The 22,313-nt window shown below is 35.3% G+C and overlaps 1 protein-coding gene across 4 annotated transcripts in view; it reads left to right on the plus strand.

Annotated features, from left to right (window-relative positions):
- The window catches only part of LOC122160220 (adhesion G protein-coupled receptor A3-like), a 252,456-nt gene that overhangs the window by 84,903 nt on the left and 145,240 nt on the right, over positions 1 to 22,313 (plus strand). For all 4 annotated transcript variants that reach the window (XM_042818574.1, XM_042818573.1, XM_042818575.1 and 1 more), the window contains exons 3-6: positions 7,513 to 7,584; positions 11,288 to 11,359; positions 20,169 to 20,240; positions 20,948 to 21,111. In XM_042818574.1, coding sequence (XP_042674508.1) covers positions 7,513 to 7,584; positions 11,288 to 11,359; positions 20,169 to 20,240; positions 20,948 to 21,111 — 380 coding nt within the window. The remainder of the gene's footprint in view (positions 1 to 7,512; positions 7,585 to 11,287; positions 11,360 to 20,168; positions 20,241 to 20,947; positions 21,112 to 22,313) is intronic.

Genomic DNA, 22,313 nt, shown 5'->3' on the forward strand with positions numbered 1-22,313 from the left:
AACAGTGCATATCACCAACCAAAGTACTGTCCTTCTTTCTGTCCTCCATCCTTCATTTCTGGAGTTCAAGTTGTACTGTTAAATTGTGAAGTGGTGACTCCGCAGTTTGAAATTTAATCTAGGAATTTTTGGAACACATTGCTGGAGTAAGTGCAGCCTTAGAACATGGAATAATAATTAGTCCACTGGATTTTAAACCTTTCCCAGCAGAAAGTATTTTTTATTTTCCATTCACTTTCTTGGTATGATTTATGTTTCATTTTGACTGCACACTTCATTTAAAGACAGAAAAAGCACAGGAGTCCTGGTCAGGGCAGAAACTGAGGAAGCCTTGGACTCTGCAGCCATGAGAGGTCCCACAGAGATGCCTGCAGCACAGTAGAGGTCGAACATTGTGTGCCTGCACACCTTGACATCTACTGCTTTAGCCTGTGGAGCAACTCTGTAGTTCCCATATCTCTGTTCTTGGGGTGTTTTCTAGGAAAAGGAGCATGTATATGAACAGTTGTGTGAGTTGTGATTTTGAATGTTTTGCTGAATTTGTACTACCTGAAAACAGACCAAGGAGAAAGAATCTGGGAAAAATGAAATGATTTATTTTTATTAGAAATTACATTTAATTTTGAATTATTAGTAAAAAATACTGAACTAGAGGAATTCTTAGCATCTTCTTTCCAGATTCTGTTTGGTTGCTGTCATATTTAACATGAAAGTGGAATTCATACTGTGAAAATTAATCCTTTAAAATGTTTTCTAAGTGTACATAGGAAAATGCATCAGCAGAAGTTTTGCAGCAAAAGTTTATCAGTCTTTACCATGTCATTTTCTCACTTTTTCTTTGACATACTGTCTGTTCAGTTACAGTACTGTATCTGATCTGTATAGTCTTGCTTTACCATTATTACCACTGAAATGAAATACGTAATATCATTCCCAAAGTATCATGGGATACTTTGGGAGAGCAAACTGCCATAAAGCCTGTCTGTATCTTTGCACAGTTTCAGCTACTATTATTGACATGGTTCAGTATATTTAGTCTTGTTCCTAAATAATGAATAATTGCTACATTACCACAGCACATTTGATGTGAATGAGTCATCTTCATTATATTTAAGATGAAAAAAAAAAAAGGCAATGACTTTTCTGTTGCTCTATAGGCCATTATTGCCATCGTAATGACTGGTTTGGCACTTCCAGTCACTCCTTATTACCTTGAATTGCCAGTGGTTGTGTGTCTGTCCAGTCCTTAGGGTATTCTGTTTTAGGCAATCCAAACAATAATGGCTTGGATTAAAAAGGAAAATGAAATGAAAATGCATTATAAGGAAGAATATCACCACACTAAACAAACAGACAAAAAACCTGTCACCAGTGTCTGAAAAGGCACAGTTATTGTTCATGTTTCTGTGTATGTTGGCTTTTACTGTCCTTGAAAGTTAACTGCAACACAACCATATCTTTTTCTGGTTCTGGAAAATGGATTAAATATCCGCTATCTTTATTAAAAAAACCAAACAATTGAAAACCAGTGAACAAAACTAGAGCTCTGGAAATTGGTGTGCTTTAGTTGTTGATAGTGATACCAGCCCGTATCTATGCTGTATAGCCAGTAATGCAATCACCAACTGTGAAAATGAACATAAGTTTTAACAGTATCAAGGCCATGAAAGCATCACTGTTTTCATTGCAGAATAGATACTAAATGTGGTCTTTCAGCAATGGTTATACTCCTTCCCACCGCTATGATCACAATGATGTTATAAAGTGAATCTCTTGAATTTTGATTCTGAGTCTGTATTCCTTTCTTGAGCAAAAGTGCCATTTTGTTTAGTTTGAGAATTTAACATGAGAAAGAAGTGGAAGATGTGAGCTTATGTTTTTTCTGTTGTTGTTGTTTCATAGTAATATGCAAAATGTGGAAAGTCAGTCATATTTCATTGGTATTTGGCATCTGCTCAACAACTGATTGCTCTTCTCAGAGCTTTTTTGGAAAGTTTGCAGCACCATAATGACAGCTTTCTAAACACAGATGTCCTCTTGGTACAACCTATAATTTTTTATGAAAGATGTATCAATGTCAGAAATTTGAACGAAGTAGTGGAATTAGTGGAACATTCTTGTTAGGAATAAGTATTGAAATATCTACAGTCTGTCTACTGGAAGTGGGGGGAAGATCCTGCAGAGACAGGAGGGAAAGAGTTGGATGCAAAATGGCCAAGCTGTCAGGATGCAGTTTAAGATGAATTGATTCTTTTATTAATGGACTGTGTATGCTTCAGCAATTTTCCCACTATGTTTTATACTGTATAAGTGCATGCAGTGAACTTGAGGCATCAAGAGTCCCAAAGACACATTTAGATAATTAGGGGTTTGGTCATGGAAGATGTCTAATAGCTGAGAGGCTGGGAGTAACTTTTAAACATTCCTGTAAAGACCCATTAGTAGCTTCTTCCTCTTGTTTCATCTACATCTCAGCAAAGCCATCAGGAAGTGAATATTTCAAACGCAGATTTCCCCTTCTTAATTCAGCTGCTTTTGTTGAGGTAAATCCTCTTAAATGTCGTAAGTCAGTAAAAATCAGTCCAAAGATTAATGAGTAAGATGATCAAAACCCAATGACTTTTGATGCCAGTAGTAAAAGGCTTGTGATAATATTACTAAAAGAATTCTGCCTTGTTATTTGCATAGAGATACAAGTCATCTACAAGTAAGAAGACAGTACCTAACTATTATTACAATTTTGTAAGTTCAGACTTGTAAGGGAAAAGGAAACTCTCCACTGTTGCCTTTACTGCAATCATTTGAGATTTGTTTCTAATAATGCAGTGCATTATGTGTTCTTTTTCTATTCATGTTTAGTAAGATCAGGATGCCATGTAGTAAATAACTCTAGCATCTCTAATAAAATGAGTGGGAATGTACTTCAATAAATATTGTTGTATTTTATTTTTTTCTGCAGTTGTTCAGCCAAGATATAAGTGCTGCAGTCATGGCTACAGCTAACATCATGGATTCTCCATCTATCTGTAATTGTAAAAGGCACTTTGGTTTTGATTTATTTTCAGATCATGCCTGTGGATATATAGGCGCACACCACTAATGAAACATCATTCAGATTCGGAATAGAGGCATTTAAAATCAGAATTCTCCATCAGTAATGATGCAAAACCATAAACGTTAGTTATAAAATTCTCTTTTTTAAAGCCTTAACTGGGTCATGCTGTGATGATTCAATATTGTGATACTGGGATGCCCTTTACTTTTGCTTTTGGTTGATGATAAAATCACTGGCATTGAGTACACATGTATGCATGCCTGTGTGTGGCCCAGGCTGGGCTGAGCTTGGCATGCCTTGCATTATGACCTTTTGCCAAACCTCAGCAGTGGCTCTTGGGGAAAAAATGTAAACATACAACCAAATTTACCCTAGTTTCCTTATTTAGCTTAGTGAAAGTTGATACTCCTTGCTGTAAGACTTCAATATAAAAAACTCTGCTAATTAGAAAACGGGATACACTAATTTTAATATTTTAATAATGTTAATTTTGTGAAAAATACAAATGGAAAGAAAGAAAGAAAGAAAGAAAATTCTCCAAATGTGGAATTTATACAGTGAGAGATCATTTAATTTACCTATATTATTCACATTTGGGGCTTACATAATGCCAAGAAAGAAAACACTTATTTTGTTAGGCCAGAAATATATGGAAACATTATGGAATAATACTAATTACTAAGAAAGTACCAGGATTGTGGGTAGTATAATCATCTACAATTTTCTGAGAATATCCTTACTAAAATGACCTAGCTAATTTAAGTGCAATTTCCAAAATAAGGAGACCAGATGTCTTTGTCAACAGTGCAACCGATGGACACTTTTCCTTGAAATAGTCTGCCTTTCTAATATGAAACTGGACATTTTTATTCCTGTAGATGATAGTTTAGGATTAGGCTGTTTTTTTCCTATGTGGTTACAAGTTATGGAAAAACAGGAGTGTTGCCATAAAATGGAGCATAAAAGATTTCAGTAAGTGGAGGACCTTTTGTCTACTTGGTTGTTCTGACTGTCATTAAAGCTCACCTGGAAATAGTTTACTACTCCTCTTGATTCCTTTGTTTGTTGTGAGGTGCTCATCATCTCATACAGCCTATGGTGCTGATTCATCCAGTTACAACTTGTGGAGCATTTAGATGAGCTGGCAGTTAACAGATAATGTGTATAATTGATGTAAAGCTGAAAATGGTCAGTTATTCCTGCTTTAAAATGTGGATGTTTGCTCTGAACTATGTGTTTAAGTTGGTTTTAGATGGATTCCAGTGTGAAGCATGAGGCGTAAAACAGCGTAGAAATGTAACTTATCAGACTGTTTTATTTTGGTTTGCTTGCTTGTCTTTTGAATTCTAAGAATATAGCAGCTCAGATAATGAGGACAGTGTCCTTTCTTTTTTTGCCACATGAGCTCATTTCTGCAAACTAAAGAACTCCCTCTGACCTGTTTAGTTACATATTTAACCCAGTAAAAAGCAGAAGGGTCTGCATTTCATTCATGAGGATATTGTCAGAAGTGCAGCCTGCAGAAATCTAAGTTCTGGTGTTTGGTGTGAACAGCATGAGAGTAGGCCAGATGTTTTGGTATGAATGTTTGAAGGTTCCCAAAAAATGAGGTATTGTATCACCCACACATTGAGTAATGCTAAGCCATCAAAGGAAAATACACTCCTGTCAGTTAATTTCTCACAGAATCACAGAATGGCCAGAGTTGGAAGGAACCTCAAGGATCATGAATCTCCAACGCTCCTGCCACGTGCAGGGCCACCAAGCTCCCCATTTAATACTACGTTAGGCTGCCCAGGGCCCCATCCAACCTGGCTTTGAACACCTCTGGGGATGGGGCATCCACAACCTCTCTGGGCAGCCTGTTCCAGCACCTCACCACTCATTAATAAAAAACCAATGATATTGAGCTGTCTTTGATGGGACTCTGGAGAAGAGGCTGCAGAAGTTTTGTGTGAAGCTTTTTGTTTATAAGCAGGTGTGAAGAAAAAGCTTTTTCCAAGTCTTACATAGTGTTTTTTTTTTTTATAATGAAAAATGTTATCAATTGTATTTCATTTGTGATAAAATCTGCTGCTGCCACTTTCATCCATATCCTGCAGGAGGAGACACCACAAGAGAGAAAAGTGCTTTGCCTGGGTTAGGGAGTGGGGCAGAGTACCTGCAGGAGGATGGCTGTCATCCCTGTTTCTCTCTGTTGTCTGTGGGGTTGTTTTGTGCGTGCTGGCATGTTCTGAAGGAACAGCCTTGAGATTTGTGTTTCTGCCTTTGCTATACTTGGTGATTTTCTGGAAGCAAAGAGCTTACACCTAAGCCTAAATCTATCCTAGTCCTTCATGCCCAAAGTCATCATAGATCTTGCAGCCTTCTCACAAATGCTCAAATCACCATCAGGATCCTTGCCCAAGTATCGCCCCTTTATGACACCTTTCCTTACCCATCTCCGGAACTGCTGCTTTCCCATTCCCCTTCCTTCCCTGCCTCTGGCTCATCCTATTGTTTTCTTAAGACTCTGGAGAATTTTATGGGCTCTCATTCCCTTTGTTGGCAGCTATGGTTGTGTCACCATATGGTACACCAGCAGGGAAAAGGTAACTCTTCTGGGTTTTATGCTTTCTGCTGGCTTAGCACCTAAGGGACTGTCACTGTGGCTCAGGCAACTAGGACTGACATGTGCTATGTAATGCATGTGCTTAAAGTATGTATATGTATTGATATGCACATGTTCTTACATCACTGTTTAGAAGTTACATCAGTGCTTGAAAAGTGTAATAGTGTGTTTTTAATATTTTCTTATAGTATCCATTGTGTTCGAGTTGGACTCAGATTAACCTATTTTATTGACTTCATTTTATTTGCATTATGAATGAATAATTATTTATTTTTGAAAACAACCGAAGCAAAGGAATTTTGACATATCTAAATGAAGCTAAGATAAAAACAGTATGAAACAAAAGCACTGTTTTTTGGAGAGACATAGCTGAAGTGCTTTCTATTGTGTCTCATAGTGTTACGAATCCTTGTTACCTCAATTTATGTTACATTTGATTGTAAGTATATGTAATGCTATCTGCATTTTAGTAAGACTCAAATGACAGTTTATTGTTTCCTCTCAATTTTAAACCCGTACCTTCCTTCCTACTTTTCTTCTGTTTATTTTGTTCAATGATGTCACAAGATGGGGTGCCTGCACATAGTTTTCCTGCTGTGCTTCTATAGCTCTGCATTTCTAATATGTAATACAAGGTTTCTTGTACATAAGTAATCATGATGCAGGTTGAAAGCTGAACTCAACCTTTATGAGTCAGACTTTGACTAGGAACATACCACTTGTCAGCATCACTACTAAAGCAAAAAGGGTGTAAAACACAAGTTTTTGGAACTGCGTTCAAAAGACCTGAAAAAATTACTGTTAAAATAAAAAAAACTGATTGTAAAATAATTCAAATTTCAAATTAAAATATGTCTTGGTGTGAGTTAATCATTTGGGATAAAATCTCACCCTATTGAGAGGGCATGTGGAACCATGATTCAACTCAGCATGCGTTTTATTTGCAATAAAATAGAGAGTCATAAATAAGGTGACCCTGACTGCTATCATTTGGCAGAGGTGAAGCAGTGGCTGGTATGTGCTGGAAGTGGCCAATCTGAGAAACAGCACTGATATTATTGCACACCAGTCATTCCCTATGAATTGTAAATTGTCAGAAGATGAACAGTGGCTGTGCAAGAATTTGCAGCACTTGTCACCGAGGCTTACTTATCTAATTGCACTGAAGGCATTTCCTCAGTGTTCACATCATGGAGAGGCCTGAAACAATACAAAACATAGTAAATCTCTGTGGGGACTGAATTGATAGAAGTGTCATGGCCCCAAGCACAAGATCAGTTGAGATTGCTAAGGCCAGTAAGATCTTTATCTGCACAACAACTGATCCTCTGGATGTCACCAACTACAAAATGAAGCACCTATCTGCTAAATGTGAGAAATTACTTGTATTTCAAGACAGAAGGCTGACCTGTCTGTTTATGTATTGCATGACAGCTGCTTTGCCTACATTACATGGAAATGAGAAATGTATTAAATGTAAAGTGCACAGCACAAGTAATAAGCAAACTAAAAGGCTCTTGTTTTGCTGACTATTTTATTCACTCATTGATTAAGACATTTTTCCTGGGGCAAGAATAGCTGGTAAGCTTGTTTAGAAAATTGCAAGTAAGAGAATAATTAAAACAGGTATTCTTTTAATCTAATATTAACCTTATAATTTAGGAAAATATGGTTTTATAAACTGAAAAAGATGTGATGGTTTTGGTGCTGCATTTTAAAAGAAATTACATCTTTTACAGAAGACAAATAAAGGTTAGAATTGCATTACATTCATCATTCCTCTTGTATAGCATTCGTACAGTAGGGAAAGTGGTAATTAATTGCTCCTTCTCTTATGTCTTTCTAGAGATCTGAAGAATAATTTGATTAGCACAATTGAGCCAGGGGCCTTCCATGGACTTTCAGAGCTGAAACGCCTGTAAGTATTAATTCCATTTGAATTATTCTGAAAACTGTGTTTGTATCAACATTTCTATCCTTGGGCAACTCACATATGCCACCAAGCAATAGTAGAATGAGGACACTGTCTGGAGAATAAAAAATCACACGCTGTACTTTTTACATTTACCATTCTTTTATTTTCTTTTTTCTTTTTTCTTTTTTCTTTTTTTTCCCATTTAAGTATACGTATGCTTTCCAATAAATGTCTTCATAGGTACTTCTGCAAAGTTCAAGACACACCTAATTATTGATGTAGCAGCCAGTACATCACTGTAGACATTCATCGGAAATAAAACCAAGGGTTTTAAACAAGTGTAAGCATTGCAGTGTAAGCATAGCTTTGTGCTGTGCTAAGATTTGTATTTTTTTTTATTTTTCCTTATGTACAGTTTACTTACTTTTATCACAGGCCAGGTCTGTAAAATAAGTTCTTAAAAAGGAAACTTTTTCATCTTTCAGACAACTTGCCTACAATTTTCTTATCTCTCGCATTAACTCTGCTGGATGATTTTTTTTATTTTTGCCCTTTTAATATGCAATTTGTCCCATCTGTCATTCCTGTATTCCTCTCACTGCCAATCTTCTCAGTCATCTTCATTGACTGGTTTTTAAACTACATTTGTAAAAAGGTAAAAATACCAAAGTTCTACAAGAGGGGCTTTTTCCTTTTATTTAATAAGGGCTACAGATCCTCATTCATTCTTCACAACTTGAAACCTCTTTTTAAAGTGTTCCAAGTGCCAGCATCCAAATGGCCATGTACAGCAAAGCAGCCATCAGAGCCTGAAGTCTGCTAGGCATTGTGCACACTGTCTCAGGTGAAGACTTGTGAGAAAATGGGAATTATTTTAGGAGAATAATAAAGTTTAGATGAGGAATGCAATGTGAGAAAAAAAAATTAATCTGTCTGCTTTTTTTCTCTGAGGTTAAATCTCTGATTGAACTATCTAAATAAAAGTTTCAATCTCTGATTGCACAGCTAGCAGTGTCTTCTGACACCAACCAGTAACTTTCAGTGCGCTTGGTTACAAAGCCAATGATTTAGTACTTACTAAGTCAGAGCATCGTATGCATTTTTAATGCAAACAGAAACATAAGGTTGGCACTTCTGTGTTCACTGCGTTTAGGGATAAAACAATGAAATGATCAAAACAAGCGCTAATTATTGCTTTGGCCACGTACTCTAATAACACAACCCTGACCTCTGGTGGGAAAAACGAGAAGCCTGTTCATGTGCTGGGCTGTGTGCTGGAAAACTTAAACAGGTGAAACTTAGATCAGCTGTCAGAGAGAAGTCCAAGAAGATCAAATCATTTGATGTTAGGAAAAATGAGAAGAAATTAGAATATTAGGAATGGTAATGTTAGGATTTCTCAGGACAGAGCTGAAAAAGACCCCTTCTTTCTGGCATGAATATGTAACACTGGGAACAATCAAGAGACAGTGAGTTGATTAATTACCAGCTTGTCAAGTTTGATACAAATAGGTATAATTTGTGGTAAGAAAATCTCTGCAGTCTTCAGCTCTTCAACAATTGAGTAGCAGACAGCTGAGAAGAAGCTATAAATACTATAAACTCCTGTTGAATGCTGAATAGAGTCATTACTTTAAGGCTGCACTTTATATTCATATCTTCTTATTTCACATGTTGAAGTTGGTGTAAAATGGGCAATTGCAGGAGATACAACTATGTCAAGGCAGACAGATAAACAGCAGGCTGTCAACATCAAAATGTTTTTTGCAAATGATTTGCAGAAATCCTCTAATTTGTATTCAAATGAAAAATTGAATTATTACAAGGGTTTACTTAAAAAGGGACAAAGAAAATGGCTGCAAATTGAAAATTTATGAAGCACTGAAATTATGATGCTTGGTTATTCAACAGGGGAGAGTTTTGCTTTCTCTCACATCAATTTAACAAGTCAACATTATTAAGGTAAATGTCTTACTCCTGAAAAGGAGCATCAGCTTTGTACATTATGAATTGAGTAAAACCTAATATAATATGTATTAGTCTGGAGGAATATGCAGAAAGCTATCTTTTCTTTTTGCGATTAAAAATGGGTTTTATAATACGAGATTTCAGCCACGTATATCTTACCGTGAAAATAATACTGATAAAAGCCTTCAGAAGAGGAAAGATAGCCTTTTGCTTTGTTAAAAATACCATTTTACTGTCTCATATTTTGAGAAAAACACTTATTTTGATTAGTTTAGGTGAAATTTACTCCTGCCGCTCAAATCATTCTCCACATTTTGATGTGTGTTGTTCTGTATGCGTTCAGACTTTTCAGGCTGAAATAAAGCATTACCCAACTAAGAATTGAGTGGGTTCCTGCTTACTATTTAATTCTTTAAGGGAAAGATACATATGAATAAATGTGTATTTGTCTTGAGGTTGTGTTTTAAGAGTTTGCATGTATCTTTCACTAGAAAAATTTGGAGAATAACAGTATATTTGCAATTTTGGCACTGTGTTGTTCTGCAGACTATTTTCTTCATCTGTTGCCTACTTCATATCCCTGATTAGCATTTAAGAAATATTTTCATTCTAATGCAATATTTCGTCATTTCATTGTACAGCAATATATTCTTTGACTGATGGGACAAGACTTTGTAGTGAATTCCAAAGACATTGCCTTCACATTCTAGCAGATGGGGTTTTTCTCCATGAAAGCAACAACTGGATTTATCAAACTCATTCATCTTTATTCTCTTGTTTTGATTGTTTGTGTTCTCTTGTAGCAAGAGAAAGATATTGTTGCACAATGCAATAAAGAACTTAGAAGGCTACCACTGATTGTATAACAAAAATATATTCAGATAAAATTTAATGTCTTAGTGGACATTTAATCACTTAAAATACTTAGATTAGTACAGTTATATTAAAAAAAAAAGTTGATATGAAGGAAAACGGTAGAAAATTAAATAGAGTTAATCATTATTTCAAAATATTCCCGAGGGCAGAATTCCTGTTGCTATCACAACATGAGTGTTTATACCTTCTTTTGTTTCCTTTCTAAAAGGATTCTGTACATTTTGTTGTACATATTAGTCGTAGAGGAAGCGCCCATTCATCTTTCTGCAGACAGCAGTTACGGAACATAATGTAGCATTCGTAGTCTGAGGCAGCCACTGTATTGCTCTTGGAAGAGCTTTCCTAGTGCTTATCAGGACTAAACTTCTTACTGGCTGAAAAATTAACTGCTCCTTGGTTTCTGTGACTTCAACGAGAGAGAATGGTACCCATGAGAAGATACGTTAGTGAACAGTAAAAATGTGTCCATCTTGACTAACTATTGCACACAACAAAGTGGAGGATACATAATGCTTTTCAAAAATAAACAAGCAGACACTAATAAATGTGATAAAGAATAAATCTGTTGTTTTGAAGATAAGTTTTGCTTTTTTATTTATATAATTGCATTCTAATGCAATTAATACAAGCTGCAGTGTGGTATGTTTAAGTGTGGAATATTGCTAAATAGACTTTATATAATGTTGTGAGAGCTGTTTAATTCAGTCATGTTACTGAAGAAAGCTTTATTTCTCTCTTGTATCTGTCTCCTTAAGCATTAAAATTAAAGAGGCTGTTTGTGATTATCTGGGTGTATATATGAATAACATAGAACTAATGTTTTACCGTTGTGTTTTTTTGTTTGTTTGTTTTTTTCTTTCAGAGATCTTTCAAATAACAGAATTGGTTGCCTAACACCAGAAATGTTTGTTGGACTTAGCAGTCTTCATAAATTGTGAGTATAATACTTCTCTTGTTTTAAATAGAAGAAATCTGAACTACTACATGACTTACTTGACTACAGTTGACAAATTTTCATTATATCAAAATTAATTTCATATAGTCTTCCCATAAAAGTGAAAAAAACCTCTACTGAGCCCTTGACTGTGATGACATGACACTTTAGAGATGATGATTCTATTTTCAAATGTAATATATATCAAAACTCCAAATAAATTGTACATACAACATTTGTAAAGATGCTGAATTTCTGTTTGCATGTCATGCAAACAAATAAAGGTCAAATACCCAAATTATGATTCATAAAGTTGTTTTCTAATGCTGGTTAGAAAATTGATACATTGCTCTTTTGATCCACTGGAGATCAGTTAGAATTTTGTAGCTTTTTTTTTTTGTTCTTAAAATGTATTACAGAAAAACTGTACAGCCATAGACAAAATGCATAAAGCATTATTTAAATTTGGAATGTCAGAGTAGTTCCAATTGCTTGAGAAATGTGAAATTTAGGCTGCCCACTGAAGGTGTTGTATTGTTCATACCATTTTTTATGGTACTTTCTGAGTCTTTAGTTTACTGTGTACAGTGACACTGGAGCATGCTCTAGGGAGCAGAGCAATTGACTTGCCTATCCTTATGTCTCAGCATTTGCTGGGTCCATAGATTTTGAGACAGTTAGAAAAGAAGCACTCAGAAACAAAAAAAGATTATAATAGTATACCTGGGTTGTTCAATTTCAGAGAGAATCTGGTGAATCTGGAAAGTATAAAATATGTGAGGGCCAAATTTACTAGAGATGCTAAGTTTATCATGGCCTGAAGAGACGAAAGTTGATTTTGAGGAATGACAGAAGCAATGGAGAGGATTCCCTGACAGCACAGTAAAATGGAAATGAAATTTAATGGAAATATATATTAAGTGATGTAGGGAAGAAAAAAAGTTCTGGGCTAACCATTAAAACTTGGGAAAGATGTTTTGAGATGATAGTGGATAATGTCATGAAAACAGCTGCTCGTTGCTCAGTATCACTTTAAAAAAAAATACAAGTATTATTAATGAAAGGGAGAAAAAATCAGAGAACGTATATAATACTACAGAAAGAAAGTTAAGCAGCTGCATTTTGAAAAATATTGGCAGTCTTTCTCAGTCCACTGAGCTAAGGAAGGTGATCAAATCTCTGAAAGGCTCAAGGCAAGATAGAACGGAGTGTTGAGAGGTGCAGCACTAGGAATGAATAAGTTGCCTGCAACTTTCCTGGCTGGGAAAGGGACAGTTGAGAGGAAGGGAGGTATGATACGAGACTCTAAAATTCTGAATAACATAATAGAGATGAACAGCGACCTATTTTTCATCATCTTTGACAGTACAGAAACTAGAGGATACTGAGAAAAAATACTGAGGCAAACTGGAAAAAAAGCAAACCAAAAGGAAGGTTTGTTGTCATTATTTTTTAACAAAAGACAAAGCTGAGGTACACGTTGCTGCAGGATTCTCTTAAAACTTTACATGAATTCAAGAGGCTATGGATAATATTATGAAAGAGAAGTCCCTGCTGGATTATTGAGTTCATGGAAACCTGGTATTGTTCAGGAAATTCTTGAGTTTCAAATATTTGGAGGTTAAGAGAATAAATGGAGGAAACAATATTTTGTTATACACTTTTCAGTGTATCCTGTTGAGAAAGACCCAGGAGGGCTCTGCATTTTTATCTACATCTGCCTTCATTCCTGAATGGGGAATCAGTCCTGTGTCACAGTATGTTACAAATCTCAAGCTTTATTTTCTTTCTCTCCAAGACAGTTTTGGAGAAACTGACCTTGGAAAAAACAGGAAACTCTTTCTAGAAAGATCTGCCAGGAGATCAAAATGATGCTGGGTAAAAGGCCCAAAACTGGCACGTTTAACTCATTGCATTATTGAGAGTAAATGTGCCAGATCTCCTCTGATGTATACAAATGAGAAAAGACAATGGAAGGAGCCTTGATAGCAAGTTGCCCACTCCTCTTTTTACTCATCTCGGGCATGTGGTCAGATTGGGCAAACCCAACCTGCCTCTGGGGGTTGCCATGTTTCCTTTGTTGTGCTCAGTGAACGTGACTATGACTGTAAAGTCAGATTATCACAGAAGGTACGTTTAATTCAGAATGGTGAAGCTACCTTCTAGACAATACGAGCAACCTTACCAGAAATTGTTCAAATCCCTGCAGTCTTGGCAAAAAGTCTAAAAATTTTATTCATAAATTGTTCCAAACCATCTTAACTGCTAAATTTCAGTCTTGTGAATATAAAGAACAGAAATTAATTCACAGTGAGTTTTCAGCATTTGTTCTGGCTATATTTGCCCTTTCCTCTGAAGACCAGGATGGAGAGTGGAAGACTATCTCTGCATTCTTGGCTTGTGTCAGAAAGCAGCATGTATGCATGGCAAAGCTCAGTAGTTACCAAGCTGTACCAACCAAAGCATTACAGTGTCCCTTGGGAAAACAGGCTCCCAAACCCCTGCTCCCTCTGGTAGTCGAACTCTCACCCTGCCACAGTGCTTGCAGATTTTCTTCTGAGCATGTAAATCCAGAGAAAGTCTCATCAGTTCCCCATATGTTATGTTATCACTGTGTTTTCTTGCCTCCCGTCTTTTTATGCATCCTAGGTAAATATTTATTCTTTCCTCACTATGAGGCTAGATTTCATTTCCGAGTGTAAACTCAGCACTTTCTGCATTGTTTTAATCTGTGCCTCCAGTTTATAGCTGAACTTTTAAAGATGCCTTTCTTAATTCAAACTCTCAAGTGAAATTCTTGTTACACTTTTTACTTTAAATAATATTATTTAGTGAAATTACTTGACCTACTATCTTCAAGTACGCTCACCTCTTCTTAGAAAATGGTTCTCTTAATGTTGACTAGACTTTGGTGTTGTTATTACCAGATTTATTTTCACGTATTTACTTTTCTGAGCCAAAATCGCTAGAGAAAGCTCTAAGTAGTCAGTCACAAGGCTGTTTCTGCACAACACCAGCAGCATCTCACTCCCCTCTCTTCTGTCTTGCCCATTAGCTTATAATGTAACACCATAAATGTTCTTATCCCTAGGTTCTTCATTACTATATGGATTCTTCTTTATGGATGTTATGTCCGTGTGCAAGTGCAAAAAAAGATGATTCTGATAGACCTGTTAGTTTGACTTCACTTGCAGTTACTGGCTGAGTTCTGAAAAAAAGTAAAACAGAAAAAATGTTGGCAGATTGGGGTTTTCTTTCATCTTTTATAGTATGCTTTTACTGAAGATATATCATGTAAGCATATTAATAAAACCAGTGATTTTCTAGAAAAGGAAAATTGCTGATTAATTTTAGTGTATATCTAGCATTATATTATGTCAGAAGGAAAAAATGTTAAATTTATACTAGATTTTTTTCATGTGATGAGATCTAGTATTGAAGGCATCTATCTTCCCTGGTATTTTTAGATTCTAACTAGTTCTGCATCTTACTAGTCATTCTGTAGGTGATCTTAGGAAAGATCATTTCTAGAATCTAATGATGCATTTCCCACAAAATGCATATAAACCAGACAACCAACATCACTGAAAAGTCAGAAATAGTAGCAATTAGATATATTTAGGCTACATATAACGTCTGCTCTTTCTCACTTATTATTTGTACTAAGAACTGTTTAGTGTAGTAAACCACCTTCTTTTGGTAGATTTTCCGAAGAGTAACTTCATTTTTAGTAAATCTCGCAATCTCTGTACTTTCTGACTTTTTACTAGCATTTTCAGTTTATTATTGGCTCTCTACATCTTTGATCTTTAAAAATATATATATTTCTCAAGGCTCAGTCATTGGTTCACTTTTTTGTTCTCCATTTTTTAAATTTGGGCTTTAAACCACTTTTCTACAGTTGATTATATTATTGAGATCATCCTGCATGCCAGTTCATATACTTCAATAATTCCTCTCCAGTTACTTTATTATTTTTCAATTTTTATCTTTTGTGAAGTCTGGAACTCAGAGGCCTAATGGTAGATTAGACAAAATTTCTTTTTTACCATGAGTAAATCAGTTAGTGTTTACAGTATCAAAATTTATGACTTCATCTTTTATGCAAGCTGTCATCTTTAACAAACCAGAGTCAAGAGCAGCATTACTCTTGTTGAGTTGGTGATTATGTTGTATCACTAGCATCACAGTTGATAGGAGCAAGTCCCCACCATTCACCATGTTACTTGCTCCTCTATCTCAGAAATCTGATTAATGACATAATTATTAATAATCACTTGAGTTGACAATTTTAATTTGCCTTGAATGTAAGAACTAGTGTTTTTTTGGTTTTTTTTTTGCTGACTATGGGCTAATTCAACCTGCTTCCTTAGGCCTAACACTTTCTGGCATTTTTTTTTCCCTTGGACTTTTTTACAAAAAAATTCCAAAAACAAGTTATTTCAATCTATAAATTACAATAAGCCTCCTTTGTGTTGCTAGCGATACCTCTGAATCATGTTTACTGGTATTTTCAGGAGTGTGTTCTCTGAAAACAGTGTGGAGTGGCATTTACTTAATATAACATGGATGTAAAGAATTGTACTAAAGAAAAGATGACAAATTCTTAAATAATAAACTGATTCAATAACCACCAATTATAGGTGAGAATATCAAAGGAGCATTATAAAGATATATATAGAGAAATAATGATTTATGCAATTGTTGATTGCAGAAATTAGAGCTCTCCTGTGTTACTTTAGCAGAGATGAAAAGATCTTTGCAGGCTGTTATCCAAACCAGTAGGGAGAGCCGTGAGTCCACTGGAAAGAGCAAAGGACATAAATCCTTATGCACCTTCTGTGAATTATACAGATGAGCTCTCCTGGTCCTGTTTATGAGCACAAATACCAGGTGAAACAAAATAATGCAGTTGTTCTTGGCTTTGTAAAATAAAAATGTGGGGGGGAAAAAAAGTAAAAAATCAGCTAAGCTGACATAACTTTTCATCAAATGATGTGACGAATATATCTAAACTCAGTAGGATAAATGTATGTAAACATACTTCTCTAAAATGAAAGGTGAAATTTGTCTAGCTTTTAGGGATTATGCAAGGACTCTTCAAAGGGTTTGATGATTTCATGTAGACTATACTGAACAGGGCAACCTAAGGGTTTCTTAAATTTATACTAAAAAATAATCATTAGTAATATCATCAAATACTGTTTTGAAAACATAAACACATACGAAATCCAAATAGAACTTATAAGCCTCTTAATCATGCACGTAGGAAAAAGTTCTCTTACTCAGGTCAGGATGTACATTTTTGTGAATTGGAATTGAATTTCAAATTACTAATGAAATCTAAAATTTCGTACGGCTCCCTAAAATCACTGCAGGCGGTGAATTGTGATTATGTTCCTTGAGGGTGATCTAATTTTTACACCTTTTTGGATTTGATGATTTGTACTTGAAAAATGATTTCAAAATGCATTCACATCGTTTGACAGATGTATCTGACAGTGCCTCAGACAGCACAAGAGAAGATTTATTATGTCTTCTAAGATATTAGCTTAACTTTTTTGACTTAATATATCATCCTTCGGCTGTGTTTATGCTGTGCTGGGGTGCACGTATTCTAACTAGGACTGACATAATTGAATGCAACAAATCTTCCAGATCTACTTCAGTCCCTCAGAGGCCATGTTTCAATGCTTTGTTCCAGAATGATGTATGCAAATATACTTTTGGTAGGTAATGGTGTGGCCATCCATACTAATTCTGTTTATACTTAATTTAAATATCATGAGCTATGGAATACTGGGTTGGTGTACTGGTTGACCAGATATCATCTTAATAGTCCCCAATAAGTTAGTCCTTCAGGTTTGGCATTTTAGTACATTAAAACCTATTTCAGCAAGCAGCTACTGCTGGATCTTCCTTTAAGAAGTTCCAGACAGACCTTCCTCTTTACTTCTAACTGTTTGATTAAAGTACATCTGATTTATTTGTCATCCCAGCTCTGAATCATTATCACCAACTAGCTTTATGATAATATTATACCATAAATTCTTGTGTGACTTTGTTGCTGTCATTGAAGAAACTACTCCCTTTGTATGGTGCCAGAGATAAAGTACAAAACCAGAATAACACTGTGAATCACATAGACCTCATCCTGAGAAAGTATGCACCAGAGCCTGCCCTCTATTTGTGCTGTAGGTTTTATACCTTCTCTATCAAGTCTTTTTGCACAGAAGAATCTACTGCTTTTTCATTCAGCCTCTGCTTTCTAATACTGCTTATAAGAGTGAAACATACTTCATGTTCATATACTTTGTTTCCACCTGTACTTTGCCTCAAATCAGTCCTTCGAGGTGCATTTGGCTGTTTTATGGTATTTGTTATTTATATTAAAGCTTCTGGCAGAAGTGTTTTATTAATTTCTGTAAAAGCATGGGGTATTTGATATAGAAAAAAATAAGTGCACGACTGTACATAAAACTAAAATGGTTTACCTCAGATATAACAGAGAGCACACGTTTCTATTAATGCAGTAAGTTAATGGCATAGCAAGTGCTATCAGCTTTGGAGTGCATTAATTTGTTATGTTTGAAATGTTTGGAAACTAGGTGATGGGGATTTTTTAAGAACAAATTTCCTTTTAAGTCAAGCTAGAGTGGGTTTTTAAGATATCTGAAATAGTGGAATTTCACAATGCCGTGGTTATAGAAATATTTTAATACAGAATATAAATGTCATGTGAGCCAACAGAACCAGGCATCTGTAGCATGCTGCAGACATCTAGCTCAGAAGTGCTCAGTTATTGGGTGATTTAATAATGCTCCAGACTGCTTTGTTAGCAAAGAGGCTATTCCCAGTGTTGGGGAGATCCAGTCTTATATGTTGTGCTTGTTGGATTTAGAAATTTATTTGTGATTTATACAGCACATGATACTAGTTGCTAATTAGCAGTAATAATGTGGAAATTTTGAGCCAGGTCATTGGCTGAATATGAAAGAATATGAAAACAGACTTACTGGCTCTGTGCTGACTTCTGAACTGTCAGGAACTCTATTATTCCACTACTTGCCAAAAGCACTGAAGAAAACATGTATATCTCGCAATGAGAAGTTTCAAAAAAATCTGTGAAAAGAGCACATTAGGAATTTTTAGTTTGACAAAAGGCAATTCTGGTGAGATATCTCAGTGGGCTTGGTAGGACCTATGGAAAGTGCATAGATTTATCAGATGTAGGATGGGCATCTTCAGCAGGTGAATAGCCACATTCTGTTTGCTGAATATTGCTACATCAGCCATGGAAATGATTTAGTTTTTCCTTGATTTCTCAAATACTGACCAGAAATGAAGCCTTCCTTAGGTCCAAACAGAATTACCAAACTTCAGTGCTGATGTTCTGTTTATTTTACTGCTTGAAGTCTGTCCAGCTATTTAGGAGAAAAGTGAGATTTGCATTAGATTGGAAATGCTGCCATACTGCAGTAGGGTAAAGAGGAGGAAGCTGTGCTGTGTTTCAGCTGGCATCCATACATGGCTAGGCAGGTTGCTTTTGCTGTCTTTCAGTTCAGCCTGATTGTGCTGTCAGTTAACAGGGCACTACTGTATCTGCTTTCTCACTGGTGAGGCTACTTCTGGTCTACTTTGTAAATGTCAGGGTTATCACTTTCTCTTTCAGTTCTTTTAAGGTCCCAGTTCATTGAACTTTTTCAGCATATGCTTAGCCAGGGCTTATGTCCAATAAGCATGAGTAGGCCCATTTAATTTTAAGTAAAGAGGCTATCTTATATATACCTACACTTTAAGGCAAATTAGAAAGCCCTTCCATTTCCAAGACCTTAGTGCTTCAATTGTATTAAGGGTGCACTGTTAAACAAAATACTTGCAATGACCTCAATTATATCAACATATCTTACTGTCACTCAGTATAATGAGAAATAATTTCACTTAACTTTGCTGAGCCAGTTATTTTTCTCTATTAGTAGAGTTTTGCTTAAAGCTACCATGAAATTTTGAATTGTTCAAAGCCTTTTTTTTGATTGTTGAAAAATTACTTTTGTTCCAAGAATTGCCAAGAATACAAAAATAAGATGAATTATTTCCAGAAGGCTCTACAACTTATTTTATTTTACAAGTACTTAAAAAGACAGCATTATTTGATATTAAGTATTTACTTCTTGTACTTTTAAGATGCTGATTCAACAGTAATATTGAATGAGGAAATATTAAATTGCATCTGTATGCAAGTATTCAGCTTAACCCATTCAGACATCAAGACCAAAAATATAGTAAAACAGTAGTTAAAATGGAAATGGCCTTAAGAACGTGATGATAGGGAATATCCATTTATTTGAAGTCTTTTGTAATAAAAATGTTTACTTTGAAAACTCACTGCTATTTAAATAAAATGCTAGGATTCATCTATATGTTATTAAACTGATACTTTTATTTGTTTACCTTGAAATAGCGTTCTACATAAACAGTAAATTACAACATAGGTCTTGGTGAAAAATCACTGAGTGAATATTTACACTGAAATTCTAGAGTATATCACTTCTGTTAAATATATACAGAAACTCCTGTTTCTTAAATGGAATGAATTGTATGTGTACCTGCTGTGACAATAAAATAAGAAAAAGTGCATGGTTTGATTTGAATATTGTTGTCATTTACGAAAAGGCAATATACAAATTTAAATGTCTTTGTTGTGGTCAGGAAATTACATTTTTTTTTTAATTAGCACTTGGAAAAAAGTTAACAATTTTGTTTTCATGTATTTGCTATATCCATAATTTACTTTTTTTTTTTTTTCTAGGAATTTGTCAGGGAATATTTTTTCAAGTCTCATGAATGGACTCTTTTCTGAGTTGCTAGCTCTGAAAGCACTGTAAGTATGATTCCTTCCCTTCTTAAAAAGCCAAGAAAAACATTGCAATGAACACAGTGTAGTTGAATTCAAACAGAATTATTTCTATCAATGCTTTAGAAACATAAAATATACAGTATTCTCTTACCAATGTCTGTGTCTGCGCTGAGAATTTGGCGCGGTTCCTGACAAACCCACACTGGCAATCCTGAATGGCATCCGTATTTATTCTTTTCTACTTTATGATTTTACGCCTTTCCATATTTGTATGCATCACATTGTGTGATAACTGAATAAAAAAACAAAAGCACTCATATTAAAACCTTTGTCTGGAACTATAATGACAGTTCTGGGCTATTTATATTAAATGCACCTCTCTGAGACTTAAAAGTATACATTGGATGTTTCCGTGATTAATTTTCTACTTGAAGGTGTTTTAGTAATTAAATGTATTTTGCAGTGTGGCTTTTTATAGTACCACCTATTCACATATAAGTCAGTAGTCAGAAATACTGTTCCCAAATAAAAAAAAAAATTGGCATAATGTTTTGAAAGACATTAGGATTGGGACAGTGTGCATTATTTGTCTCAGGTTATCTGTGTAATTACTTACACATCTATACAGGATTATCTTTAGAATGTGATAATCTATATTTGAAAGACTGTGAAGAAAGTTTGTGTATGAAAATTGTGTGTACACTAACTGTGCTGTTCCTTTGTTCTTTTAGGCATTTCAACACTGATTCACTCATTTGTGACTGTAATCTGAAATGGGTCTTACAATGGGCTAGAAATGCTTCAGTCCGAATTGCGGAGGAAACTGTTTGTGCTTACCCCAGTGCTTTACAAGGACTGTCTTTTCGTAACCTGAAGGAAAACCAATTGATATGTGGTGAGTTGCACTGGTGTTTAACATCACCAACTGGAGTGGTTTGAGAGAAAAATGTTTAAAAAAAGTAGTAGTATCGCCAAAAAAAATATTAATAGCTCTGGGTTTCTTATAGCAGCAAGAAATTTAGGTATAATGCACAGAAAACACAAGTAAGATTAAAATAGAGTGGGAAAAACACAATTTGCTTATTTCATCTGAAATTGTATGTATATTGAGAGAGCACCATTGTCCTGTCTATATATTAGGTAACGTATATTCATGACATGAAACATTAATACGTGATGGTAGCCCTACATTATATATTGCATGAAACTGAAGTTTCCTCGAGGAATTTAGAGAATGTTGCCTTTAAGTTATATCTCTGACACAAATATCAGACTTTGTTCTTTTATTTTTCATTTTGTAAATCTGTTCTATACACTTCAGCACCGCTGCCTATGAATAGGATTTTTAGAATTGAATGTTAGGCAAATTCTTTAAATTTAGATCTGTAAGTGAATTGCTTTCTGAGATTTTCCACTGTAGGAAACATAAAGGATATGGGATGAGGAAGAAAACAAAAAATGCAAACGAGTAAAGAAAATTCATCTCTGGCTGAACATTATATAGCATAGGACAGAGAAACATCATGAATTTAAAAGTTACACTGCATAGAAAATATCCCTGTCTGTGACTGTGCTGGTGGGTTCCATAGTCAGAAATATTATTTGACGCATACTTCATTAATCACAGAATCTTTGGATCTTAGACTTTCTTGAATGACAGAAAGTTGGTGGGGTGATGACTTTGCTAATACCTTGTGGAAATGAAAGAAAAGCCACACTTTTATTCCCATAATCACCAAAGGAATGATGTGTGTTACTAACACTTTCCTAGCAGAATGGAGATCAGGGTCAATTGGAGTCCTAACAAAAAATGTGGTTTTAACAATGGCCAATAGAAATGTTTACAAGTTGTGAGAGATGTAAAAAGCTGTGAACCATAGGTCATTCAGTGGCTGAATTGTTAAGGAAGCACAGATATTCAGCTAGAAAGAAATAAGGAATGTGCTCTTGTGAGTGAAAGGGTGAGAAGTTTCCAGTAGCCTGCATTAATGATCATTTGAAAGTCTGCAATTCCTTCCAAATATCAAGCTACCACTTTACAGAGACCCAGCATGGGCATCTTCATAGAGATCCATTTCCCAGCAGGAAAAGTGCTGC

Source organism: Centrocercus urophasianus, unplaced genomic scaffold, assembly GCF_019232065.1.
Source record: "Centrocercus urophasianus isolate 14NV4802_14NV808 unplaced genomic scaffold, USGS_Curo_1.0 seq_17, whole genome shotgun sequence".
NCBI classification, from domain to species: domain Eukaryota; kingdom Metazoa; phylum Chordata; class Aves; order Galliformes; family Phasianidae; genus Centrocercus; species Centrocercus urophasianus.